Source organism: Megascapheus bottae, chromosome 10 (genome assembly GCF_031878675.1).
Source record: "Megascapheus bottae isolate mThoBot1 chromosome 10, mThoBot2.hap1, whole genome shotgun sequence".
Lineage (NCBI taxonomy): Eukaryota > Metazoa > Chordata > Mammalia > Rodentia > Geomyidae > Megascapheus > Megascapheus bottae.
In genome coordinates this window covers 23,650,761-23,663,357 of record NC_143518.1, presented here as the reverse complement: position 1 = coordinate 23,663,357, position 12,597 = coordinate 23,650,761, and the positions used below count along the sequence as shown (strand labels likewise).

Genomic DNA, 12,597 nt, shown 5'->3' with positions numbered 1-12,597 from the left:
GCAAGTTTTCATTAAATATTAACTGTTGTTTTTTATTAGTTGCTCATAAAATACTTTCTAAAACAATAACATTCATTTTTCTAGGTCACTTGTTATTCTTTGTTATGATTTCCTAAATGACTACGGGAGTTGTACTCTGGCCTTTGTCTCTGATCCCTCCCATTGCACTCTGGATATGAGCTTTACAGTTTTCTCAGTCTCAATTTCTCCTCCTGAAAATGAGAATCGTGAAATCATTTTAATCCAAATAGGTTTCACTTGTATAAATATGGCAATATAACTTGCATATAGAGTAAATTCATGTTTGTTTAGATAATTAAAGAAATGGAATGTCCTGGGTAAAGAAACTATTTTTGTTTGAATGCAATAAACATTTAAGGAGTATTAGAGTGCAATAAAATACACTTAACTTCATCCACACAAGGGAAAACACTTGTACAAATAGCAATATGGAATTGACCGCAAACACTAGCTTTGGGTTTTAACCTCAACATTTCCACTAACTAACTGGGACTTCCTTCTGACTACTTACTTAACCTCTCTGGGTTTCTGCTGTTGTAACCACCACCATCCTCACAGTTCATAGCACTGGGGAAAGGTCAGGGTGGTAGCTGTTCTGCTATCAACTGGTTGTATTGCTTTAGGCAATCAACTTGCCTCTCTGTTTCATGGTTTGCTTACAACAGAAGAGAATTGGAACTGACTTCTTAATCAGTGAACTGGCTGGCACCAGGGCATTCTGCTAATGGATTACAGGTATGTTGATACACTGACAGCCCCCCCACCGCCGTTCCCCCCCCCCCTCAGTTCTTGGGGCAATTGAGCAAGAGCTAGGGAAGCAGATTTCTAGCTCTGATCTCCTCTAATCTAAGCACAGCATCCAGACTCCACTGTGTCATATCAAAGGAGTTTTCAGTGTACATCATAATGTTGAAGACTGGCAAATGGTACTCACGTGTCTCTTCCAATTCTAATAACCAGGTTTTCCTCTAGTGGTTGTGTGATCTTGGACCAATTACTTAGCTTTCTGAGCTTTGATTCTATAATTTAAGTAATATGCCCTAAGAACTATCAGTTTGAATGATTTCCCAAATCAGATGTTGAAGTGGGTAGAAGTGCAAAGCTCTAATATTATTGTTTCTTTGGACAATATTTAACACAATGAGTGTGACAGAACCTTGCAAGATTTACTGTAGAGAAACAGACCTGGTGATCATTAATCTATGAGTGTAAATTACAACAGAATCTAATGGAGAGAATTCTTCCATTCACTGGATTTGGGCGTGTGACCAGTAGACAGCCATTAGAAGTTGTCCACATCTGCTGAAGACAATAATAAGAGGATTCAGAGAATATAAAAAGATAAAGCAAAAATATATACAAGCAGTGTCTTGATTTATACTTTCAAATGCACAAAATCATGCCTGTTAGAGTTTTAAAAACCAAACCTAATTGTCTCATATATATATATATGTATATATACACACATTTACAATAATTTACCTCATTTTAGACTGATAACTAGTTGGATGATGTGGCTTCACATGTTTTCAATCTAAAACTATTTCTAATCTATCTTTCTGTAATTTGAAATCAACTAGTCAATTAGGAGTGTTGTGACATGAAATGGGTGTTGTGACATGAAATGAATGACACGCAACTCAGTCATTCAACAAAAATATATTAGAAGCTGGACTCTGGTGGTTCAAACCAGTTATCCTAGCTATTCAGGAGGCTGAGACCCAGAGGACTATAATTTGAAGACAACCTAGGCAGAAATGTCCACAAACTCCATCTTCAATTAATCAGCAAAATGCCAGACTGGATGTGTGGTACAAATGGCAAACATCAGCTCAGCAAACCAAGTGAAAGTAAGGTCCTAGGTTAAAGCTATAGTACCAAGAAATAATGATATGAAGAAGAAAGAAGGAAAGGAAGAAAAGAGGGAGAGGCTGGAGGAAGGAAGGAAGAAGATGGATGTTGGAAATCTTGTATTACTTAGCATCTTTCTACTGCTAGAGATAGAGGTGAATAAAGTAAGAAAAGTCATTCCCATGCAGAGTATATCTTTTAATTGTATATAAGAAGAATGATAATAGATGTCATGTAGGAATGAGTACAGAGAACGGGGCATAGGAACAGACAGTAAGGGAGGGCACTATTAGGGATAGGATGACCAGAACATGCTTGACAGTTCTAAATGAAATGGCAGAGGATCTGTTTTTGATAACCCCAAAGAATGGATCACAGTTCTCATTGGAAGGATATTGGAAAACTGGGTTTCATTTTTGTTGTTGTTGTTGTTTCTGGTGGTGTGACTAGAGTTTTAAGGCAAGGCTTTTGTGCTTGCTAAGCTGGTACTCTACCACTTCCATCTGCCTCTAACCTTGTTATTTTGCTAGCTATTTTTGAGATGGAGTCTCACTTCCTCCCCAGGCACATGCCACCACCATAGCTAACTTCTCTCCATGGTGATGGAGTCTCCTAGACTTTTCTGCTCAAGCTGGCCTGGATCCTTGATCCTCCTAATCTCAGTCACTGAAGTAGCTAAGATCGTAGGTAAGAGCCACAGGCTTCCGGCATAACTGTTCTTTATTCAGCAGCCCTATTTGAAATAGAAAATGTTTTTGACAGATACCCTGCACTTTAACTAAAGTTTACTGTTTCCTTCACAAAAGAAATAACTGATAATATATTATTATGAGCTTGCCTGCTAAGATAAATAAAGCCACACTGCAAGAATTTTTAAAGACTTTATTGGAAACCCCGAATTATTAGTCACCCATTTTCTTTTGTTTGCCTAGTAATGTTTGGTATGTAACCCTCCCATTATCTTGGCCTCCTGAGTTAGATGTGGGGAGGGGGTGTAGGGTAGGAAGAGGCTAAAGATTTAAATGAGGCATGGATTTTCATTTATTTACTTTCAGTTCTTGGAATTTCCTGTAGCTCCATATACCATGGTTTGGGGAGAAGATTAAACCGAATTTAGCACAATTGCAGTGAGTGGGGTCGGGAGCCCTGAGGGAGGGGCTGTTAGGACTCTACACGTGACTGCTTTCTATGACTGGTGCTCTGGTCCTTCTCCATGTAATATGTGAAAGCGGGAAAGACACTTTTCCTATAATGGGCGTGGTCCTTTTCATATCATTAGGACAGATTCCTCTCAGAAATCATTCCCCTTTGAATTGTAAAGCATGAACATCAAGACCTTAGATGAGACTAGTAAGGGACTTGGTCATCCTTTGGAGTGGGTTTGTTCATTGTATTTCTCTTCATTCTTTCCAGTGTTTGTGTGACAGCTGAATTGAATGTGTAAAAGCACAAGTGAAGAAAATTCTCGGCATCGAGCCCCCAAACACTACAACTTATGGGCTCTTCATTTCCATACAGCATGTCTACCTCCACATGTACATACTATGCACATGCTAGTTTAAAGCAATACTATGTATTCATTTCATTACATCTTGACCTTTTATACATGTCTTTTTAATTTTCTGTGTGATGGGTTGGGTAATATATATTAAGCCTATCCAAGGCTATCAAAGAACTGTGGTTCTATCAAGGAAAAATACATATGTGATTGACTTGTCGGCTGAACAAGCAAATTTTTTCATGATTTTCCTTTTCTTTTTTTTTTCTTGAAAACACAACCAGCAGAAAAATCTATGGTTATTCAGACCTCAGAGTTTGGCAGTCATGTTCTTTAAAAAAAAAGTAATCTAGCTTCCATAAGGAAAGCTGACAGTATTTGTTACCAATGATACAATGTCAGCTTTCAAATGAAAATTAGAATTTTGGCAAACATGTATTTGTCATTGTGAGCTTGACAACTTCCTAATGGTTAACGATATTTCCGATGAGATTGGTGGTGATATTAGCTAATATGAAGTTTGGATACTGTATAATGAAAAGTGTCAAAATGTGGAAAAGCTGCCTAACTGAGTGATCTAATAATTTCCTGATGACCACTGCATGCTGTTATAAAATCATGAAGTTAAAAAACCTGTTCAAAGTACAACAAACAGCACTAGATTTCAATACAGCACTGTCTAAATTATTCGTTGATCTTGCTTCACATGCTACACTGTAACTTATCTTTACGAAACTTCCATTTGTTTAGAATAGTTCTGAGAACAGAATTCCACAATAAGGATGACATAATTTGGATGCAGAAGCAAATCTGAAAGTGCAGCCTTCTCTTCTCTTCAAACAGATGTAAAAGAGTTTTACAAACACACAAAGCAATGTGACTTTTCTTGGTTTTGTTTCAGAACCTGTAGTGGTAGCCCCAAACATGCTCGTGTTATAATGAAATCAGTTTCTTACTGTCTTCCCATCCTGGCCTGTGAGGCTATGATGGATGGGGTGACTGATCCAGCAAACGACAGTTGTGCCTAGGTCACTTCTCTACAAATCACTTTTCCAATACTTGGTGGTTTTTATAGTTCTTTCTTTTTATTTATTTTTGCCAGTCCTGGGCACTGTCCCTGAGCTTTCCTCAAGGTTAGTACTCTACTACTGGAGCCACAGCACTAGTTCTGGCTTTCCTATATATGTAGTATGGAGGAATTGAACCCAGAACTTTATGCATGCTAGACGAGCACTCTACCACTAGGCCACATTCCAGGCCCATTTTCTTTTCTTTTTACTACTTTACAATATCAGGCGAGGCATGGGAAAGAGCTGGACAACTATGGGTGAGGGGCCAGGGTGACTCTTCCAAGGTTGGGTTTTCTGGGGAGACATAGCCTGAGATGAGGCCTGTGATTTTAGTTCATATGCTTCTCGTTCTGGAAGGAGATGAGTTTTTCTGTGTCCCTTGGTTTTTCCTTCAGGGAGTTTGCTCGCTGGAAAGTGAACAACTTGGCTCTGGAAAGGAAGGATTTCTTCAGTTTGCCTTTGCCTCTTGCCCCAGAATTTATCCGGAATATCCGCCTCCTTGGAAGAAGACCCAACTTGCAACAGGTTACAGAGAACCTGATCAAAAAGTACGGCACACATTTCTTGCTTTCTGCCACCCTTGGAGGTAAGCAAGGACACACTCCCATATAATTGGTTGCTAGATTGTTAAAAATGAACTTTAGGACCTACTCCTATACCTCCAACTGTCTCCCGGGTCTTTCTTTCCTGGTTGGCACATCATTGCCAGAGAAATATTTTGTTCTGTGTACTGGAGAACAGTGTATTCTCTTTCTCATCCCAATCTATCCAGAACATTTGGAGTTGCTTATAAGTATTTCCCAAGGAGTGAGTGTGTTCTGAGGTGAAGGGTGGATGTGGGGGAAGAGGTGGTGGTGGGGAATGTACAGATTTTGCCAAGCCCGCACCAGCAGGGGGCGCTCCTACTTTTGTTTTATTTGAGCAGCAGTTAACCCCAAGGCTCCCCCACTTTCTAATACTTGCTGTGGCTACAAAATTAAGACCCATTGATTCTCTATTCCCTTTTTCCTCAAAACCAGCCAAAAGCAGTTCCAAAGACTCTGAGCTAGTGATGGGGGTGGGGGTAGGGTGAGGGTGGTACCTCAAAACTCTGAAGAGGCATAGTCTTCCCCAATCTGGTATGAAGAAAACAGGATTTCTTGTAACATTGAGCTCATTGCCACATGGAACAAAGTAGCTTCTTTAGCTGTCAGCATGTGGCAGGAGTTGAGTGTTTGATGGGGAAGAGGAGCAAGAGCTTCAACGATTTTGTCCTTTCCCAGGGAGCAGAAATAGCTATGATGGCGTCTTATCAACAACTTGAGAGAGAGAATTGTATCCCTCCCCTGGAGGCAGATTGTGGGAGACAGAGATCAATAGAAGATGTTAAATGAAGAAATTGAGGGTGATGGGGGGTGAGCTTTGGGAGACTGCGAGCAAAGAGAGAGATGGAGGCCTTCCCAGGGAGGGAGGCCCGTGACCCCGCTCATAGCCTAAGGAGAGTGCTCTGAAGACAGCAAGGGGTAGGCAGAGACCAACAGCAAGGGCTACAATTCCTCTGAGCTCCATTTGCCCAGGCTCAGGGTTTCCTTGCTCCTATTAGTAGGGCAGTGGAGTAGAAGGCCTCACCAGTCCACCTCTTTTTTTTTGCTGCAGGAGAAGAGTCCTTAACCATTTTTGTGGACAAGAGGAAACTGAGCAGAAAGACAGAGTCCACGGGAAGTGTCTCTGCTGTGGGAAGCAGTGGGAACAGCTCTGCCGTGTCCTTGGAGACCCTGCACCAGCTGGCAGCTTCCTACTTCATTGACAGAGAGAGCACTCTGCGGAGGTTACATCACATCCAGATAGCCACTGGAGCCATAAAGGTAAAGGCAGCCTGAGAGGCCTGGAGGGGTTTTTTTTGGGGGGGGGGCGGAGGAAACAGAGTCTTAGGCAGCTGCAGGTCAGCCAGGCGAAACTTATCAAAGAAGAAAAACAGTTTTCTGATGGAGTCTCAGACAGTCCTCAAAGAGCTTTGAGTCACCGATCTTGCATGAGCACAAACACTCGTGGGCTGTGTGCTGAGGCAGGCTCAGCTGCCTCATTGTTGTGCAAGATAGATGGGGCCCGGCTCCCAGTCCTCACATGTGACAGGGGATTGGGCAATTAGTAAAGTAGCAAAGTAGTTGCCTACAAATATAAATGAAAGGATAGGAGTTTTATATTTTCTGGGGTGAGGAAAGGGAGCAGCTATTATTACCTTGAAAGGTCAGGAGGTACTTTGGGGTTTAGACTTTGAGGCTGAGAGGTAAAAGGTATGAGATCTTGTGTGTGTGTGTGTGTGTGTGTGTGTGTGTGTGTGTGTGTGTGTGTGTGTGTGTGAGAGAGAGAGAGAGAGAGAGAGAGAGGGAGAGAGAGAGAGAGAGAGAGAGAGAGAGAGAGAGAGAGAGAGAGAGAGAGAGAGACAGAGACAGAGACAGAGACAGAGACAGACAGACAGACAGACAGAGACAGAGACAGAGAGACAGAGAAAGACATATAGACAGAGAAACAGAGACAGAGACAGAAAAAAAGGAAAGAAGAGTATGTGGGCACAGCAATAGTAAGTGCTAAGGGCCTGAAGCAGGAACCAGCTCGAAGCCTTGCTGGAGTACAAACATGACTGTAAATGGAGTACAGATCTGTCACGGCAGAGAAAAGAAAGCTACTGGAGTTGGTGGCTTACACCTGTGATGTGAGATCCTCAGGAAGCTGAGATCTGAGAATAGTGGTTCAAAGACAGCCCTGGCAGGAAAGTGCTCAAAATTCTTACCTCTAACCATCAAAGATTGGGAAGTAGAGCTGTGGTTCAAGGGTAGACCACCAGCCTTGAAAACAAAAGCTCAGGTCCTGGAGTTTAAGCTCCAGGAATGGTAGAAGTAAAGGAAAGAAGGAAGGGATGGGAGGGAGGGAGGAAAAGAAGGGAGAGAGAGAAGGAGGGAGGGAAGAAAAGAAGGATGGAAGGAAAGAAGGAAGGAAGGAAGGAAGGAAGGAAGGAAGGAAGGAAGGAAGGAAGGAAGGAAGGAAGAAGGAAGGAGGGAAGGAAGAAGGAAGGAGGGAAGATTATTGGTATACTATGAGGTTCAGAAGAAAGCTGAAACCATACTACAATGTCATAGCAATGAATTTTTTAAGTATTAGCAAAAGAGTAACATTCATGTTTGATAAAAGAACAGTGTTTATTGTGACTTTAAATATATATAATCTTCATCCTATCTTGTCTGCTTACCTCTAGTACATTAAAGTTTGTATTATTGTATAGAAGGCTTAGGAATGTTGAAATAAACCATCTGGAAAACATCTTTAATAATTATTTTAGAACTGGGCACAGTGGCTTATGCCTGTAATCTTAGCTACTCTGGAGGCTGAGATCTGAGGACCATGGTTCAAAGCCAGCCTGGGCACTAAAGAACGTGAGAGTCTTATCTCCAATTAACCTCTAGAAAATGGGAAGTGGGGTTGTGACTCAAGAGGTAGACTGGTAGCCTTGAGCTGAAGAGCTCAGGGACAATGTCCAGGTCCAGAGTTCAGGTCCCATGACCCATAAAAAAAATCATTTTAAGAGGCTATGATTGTGGCTGAGTGGTAGTGTGCTCAGTACCACATTCACAGAAAAATGCAGAAGTGGCACTGTGGCTCAAGTGGATGAGGGCTAGCCTGAACAAAAAGTAGCTCAGGGACAGCACCCAGGCCCTGAGTTCAAGACCTAGGTCCAGCAAAAGGAAGAAAGAAAGAAAGAAAGAAAGAAAGAAAGAAAGAAAGAAAGAAAGAAAGAAAGAAAGAAAGAAAGAGAGAGAGAAAGGAAGGAAGAGAGAAAGGAAGGAAGAAAGGAAGGAAGAAAATCATTTTAAGTATTTATTTAGGGTGGTAAATAGCTTTCAAACTGATGATGCAGTTGGCTTTGGTTTCATCTAAAAATATCCCAAGGAAATTTTCCTCATCATTCATTCAATAAATATTTATTGAGTACCTATTATGTGCCAGTCTCTTTTAGGTTCTGATATTCAGGGAGTGAATCAGATATAAAATGTGTGTACTCATGAAGCCTGAATTCAATAGCAGGGACAAAATTAGAATAGGAAATGGGGAAAGGGAGGCCAGAGTGAGATGCAGTGCTTAACCATGAATTTTAAGTGCTGTGCTGATAACTCACAGTTATAATCCTAATCACCCAGGAGGCTGAGATCTGAGGATCACAATTCCAAACCAACCTGAACAGACAAATCTGTGTCTCTTGCCTTCAGTTAACCAACAAAAAAAACAGAAGTAGAAATGTGGCTCCAGAAGTAGAGTACCATCCTTGAGTGAAAGAGCCAAGCGAAGAGTGCTAGATCCTGGGTTCAAGCTCCAATACTGGCACAGAAATAAAATGTAATGGAACAATATAAACTGAAGAATAAAAGATATGGTTCATGTAAACTACTAACACAGTTGGAGCTTTGAAGAGTCCCATTTCTCTTCTTCACAGCTGAAGTCTGAGATCAACAGATTCATTCCTGCTTGCTGTCTTTCTGATTTCATCTTTAAACAATCCTTTGACACATGTCCTCATCTTCACTTATCTCCCTTCTCTTCATCCTCCGTTCCTAGTGTATAACCCTGTTGTACTTACACACCAGCCTTTTATTGCTCACTTCCCAGCACTTGCTTTTCACCCTGTGTGCAGTGCTTATCTATTCTCCAGAGCAGCTCTTCCTAACTTGTCCATGATTAGCTCAGAAAGGTGAACCCCCCTGAAGTTTTTCCTGTATCCTTACATGGATAACTTCTTTTTGGTGTTCCCAGTGCATGCATTTATTATAGGGCTTGATATTTGAATTTTAATTGCTAGCTAATATGATGGTTGCAACAATGAGAGACTATGGTCTTGTTTAGTTTTGATCCTCTCCAGTAGTATAGAGGGCATCATATTGTATTTGATAGATAGACAATTCATTGTCAAACAAATGAAAGAATGAATGAATAAGTGAATGAATGAAAGGCATCTTCTGGACATGGCATTTTCCACATGGCTCAGGTTTGCCTGCTCAGTATTTGCGTCCAAATACCTATGAGCATGTTTAGTTAAAAGAAACAGAGGTCTTCTTAAGTAAGCTTGATACGAAGACAATTTATTAAAAGGACTCTGGTGAAGAATATCCCAGATCTGCAAAGGCAGAGCACTAAATCCAGATCATACATCTGGGACTTGTAAAATGATGGTTGCACTCGGGTTACTATCTCAGTTTCTTGTTGCAATAGATGCCTCTACTTTCTTCTTCTTTTTTTTAAACCTCTATCTGCTTCATCTTCGCGCTTCTCTTGTGCAAGAATTATTTCCTCTGTTTATCCAAGACTATTTGATACCCCAGTGGCTTCAACTTACCTGTACTTTTGCCTTGCAGTGGAGACATCTCTAGCCCTGGCTGCACATTATTCTTTCTGTTTTTATCTGTCAGGTAGTGCCACCAGTGCAGGGGTTTTGTTCCCTGTTGGTGATTATATTTTCAGTTCCTGGTACCTAGAAAGTGCTTGATAGTAATTTCTTATTGGAATTTTATAAATACCTACAGTCATTTTTCAAACTTTCCTCCATTCTGGTTCATAGTCAAACCTGAGCCTAAGAGTGGAGGTTGTATGCATTTTCTCCATCCTGGGTTACTGTACCTATGTCTTGTTAAGTGAAAAGCAGTAGAGTAACAAGGTAGGAAGAGATTCAAATCACATCTGTTCTAAGGCCTTTGGGTACACTTTCCAGAGCCAGAGCCACTGCACAGCCCTTTAATGAGGGGCCAAGACCTTGGAAGCCTCTTCTTGAAATTCTTCAAAGAGCACATTAAATGTGAGATGAGTATTCAGTTTCCACTGGGATGACTGACCTGGGATTTTTCTCTGTCTAGGCGTGCAATAGATCCTCTCTATAGGATATAGTTCTAAAAATCCTGGGTACATGAGGGTGATTTCAATTTTTTTTTTCTTCAGCTCATCTCAGTCTTTTAGTGAGACTCACAGGCTTGATATGACATACTCAAGGACTAGCCTACGTCCCTGGCCTGTGACTCGGAAGCTCAAGATTACCCTGGTTTTCCTTTCCACACCTGTGCCCATCTGATGCTGTCGACACAAATAGTAATGTCCCATAAAATGCCATCTCTTTGCTCTACAGTGCTTAGTGCTAGGCTAGGAAGGGCCAGTAGCTCAGATGTCTTCTGCAACACACTCTTTCTAACAGTCTTTCCTTGGTGTGGGACAGCATCTACTTCCCTCTCCTGAGCATGCCTTAGTGGTAGTTGCGTTGTTTTCCAGCAGTCATTACTCTGGGTAGAATGCATGTGGTAATGGGATGGGCTCCGATCACCTGCTCTGCCTTCAGGAAATAAAAGTGCTACAGCATATGTGTCCATTTCTTTTTTTTCTCTAAGCGAATGCATACTTAGAGTTTTCTTGGAAACTTTTCTGCAGTATCATTGGGGGAAGAGTTGCCCCCTCTTATTTGCAATGTATTCTTTTGGGACCCCAATAAACATCACTGTTGGAAGGTTTGCCCTGATCAGAACACATGTCTAGGATAGGATTTGTCACATTACATTTCAGCTGATAGCACACCTAGTTTTCCTCTCCTTGCACCATCCATGGCAGTAGGTCTTAGAACAGTAGGGGCTCTGCAGTATGCACATAGCTTTGGGTTCCTTTATAGCATCTGGTATGTGGCAATATGCTCAATAAAATTTTCGATGGGTGAAAGCAGGTGATATGGTTTAGTGGGAGAAAAACTTATTGAAGTAAGAATGCTGAGAATTGAGTTTTAGCCTGGATATTTTCTCTATGACCTTGAGGTATCATTGGACCCCATTTGTCACCTCAAGGTTATAATTACCAATTATTTGACTGAACTGTACGCAGGTCTTTAAATTCCACTAAGGTGGCAATATCAGGTTTTAGAATATTAAAACACTTTCATATATTCCAAGCCACTTGTGCTACCTTAGTCCCTTTACCTTTCTCCTGGAATCTGTAGCCATTCTTTTGATAACAACAAAGGGTACATGTAGACCAGAAGTTCTGCAGAACCCTGCCTGGCCACTAAAGACTGATCACTGAACAATAAGACCAGACTGATCACTCAGGACTAATGATAAATATGGTAAATGTTACCTGTGCTATAGGATCATGGTGATACCAGATGATTCAATCTACATGGAAGTCCTTTGCAAACCACATATGAAAAGTTTTGTATCCATATACATATGCAAAAGCTTGTGTATGTATGCATCTTATCCATAATTTGGGGGAAGGGGTAGGGGGCCTGAGCCTTTTTCTTAGTTATAGCTCAGTCTCTATTACATAGAGTCAGAAGAGATGGAAGGACTTGGTGGGAGGATTTAAGATGTTTATAACCTAACTGAAGAGCCCCCAGGAAAGTTCAGCTGGACCCTAGACTGGCAAAAAGTAGCCCATCTCACTAAGTATCCTCCAAAATGACTGGTGAGAATTTTTTCTCTGCAATAGCCTACGATTTGCCAATTTGGCCCCTTTCAACACACATAACATCAGCTGTGCTAAGCTCAACCCCGTTGCTCACTATTAGAAGCCCATTTTTAGTCTGCCCTTAGGCATTGCAGGTATTCTCCCAGGTAGAACAAGAGCAGTCTGAAAGTGAGAACTGGGAGGGAGGCAAACAGGCTTGCTGGAACTACTGTTTTCAGGATCTGGTATTTATGGAACATTGGATGTGCTAATGAACCTAAATCCATCAGGGCTTTCTGAAGGCAGGATGGTCTCTGTCAACAGGCCAATTAGCACACACTTATTTTCCTCTTCTGAAAGCTTATCAGAGGCACTCTTTGAAAGGTGTATGTGCCCTGCCCGAATGAACTGCACTTTGCATTTTCTCTATAGGCCCTCTTTATAATAATCTCCAGGAGCTGTCTGCCACTTGTAGAGAAAGCTGCAGGATTCTCCTGACTTCAGAGTCTCTGGAGCTTTTGTCATGGGCTGGGGAGGGATAGTAGGGTAAGGGCAGTTTTCTGCAGTCTCCCTGGGTTGGATCTGTAAAAGGGCGCCTACCCAACTCCCTCTCTTCTTCCCAGATCCTTCACTTCCTAGGGAGGAGAGAGGTGGTCTCAGAAGAAAAGAGCTAGTACATTGGGATCTAATGAAATCTAAACAAGCCATCCTGGT

At 41.5% G+C, this 12,597-nt stretch overlaps 1 protein-coding gene across 1 annotated transcript in view; it reads left to right on the top strand.

The window, feature by feature from the left end:
- The window catches only part of Brinp2 (BMP/retinoic acid inducible neural specific 2), a 98,624-nt gene that overhangs the window by 75,228 nt on the left and 10,799 nt on the right, over positions 1–12,597 (top strand). The window contains exons 4-5 of the mRNA XM_090340376.1: positions 4,836–5,026; positions 6,076–6,284. Coding sequence (XP_090196502.1) covers positions 4,836–5,026; positions 6,076–6,284 — 400 coding nt within the window. The remainder of the gene's footprint in view (positions 1–4,835; positions 5,027–6,075; positions 6,285–12,597) is intronic.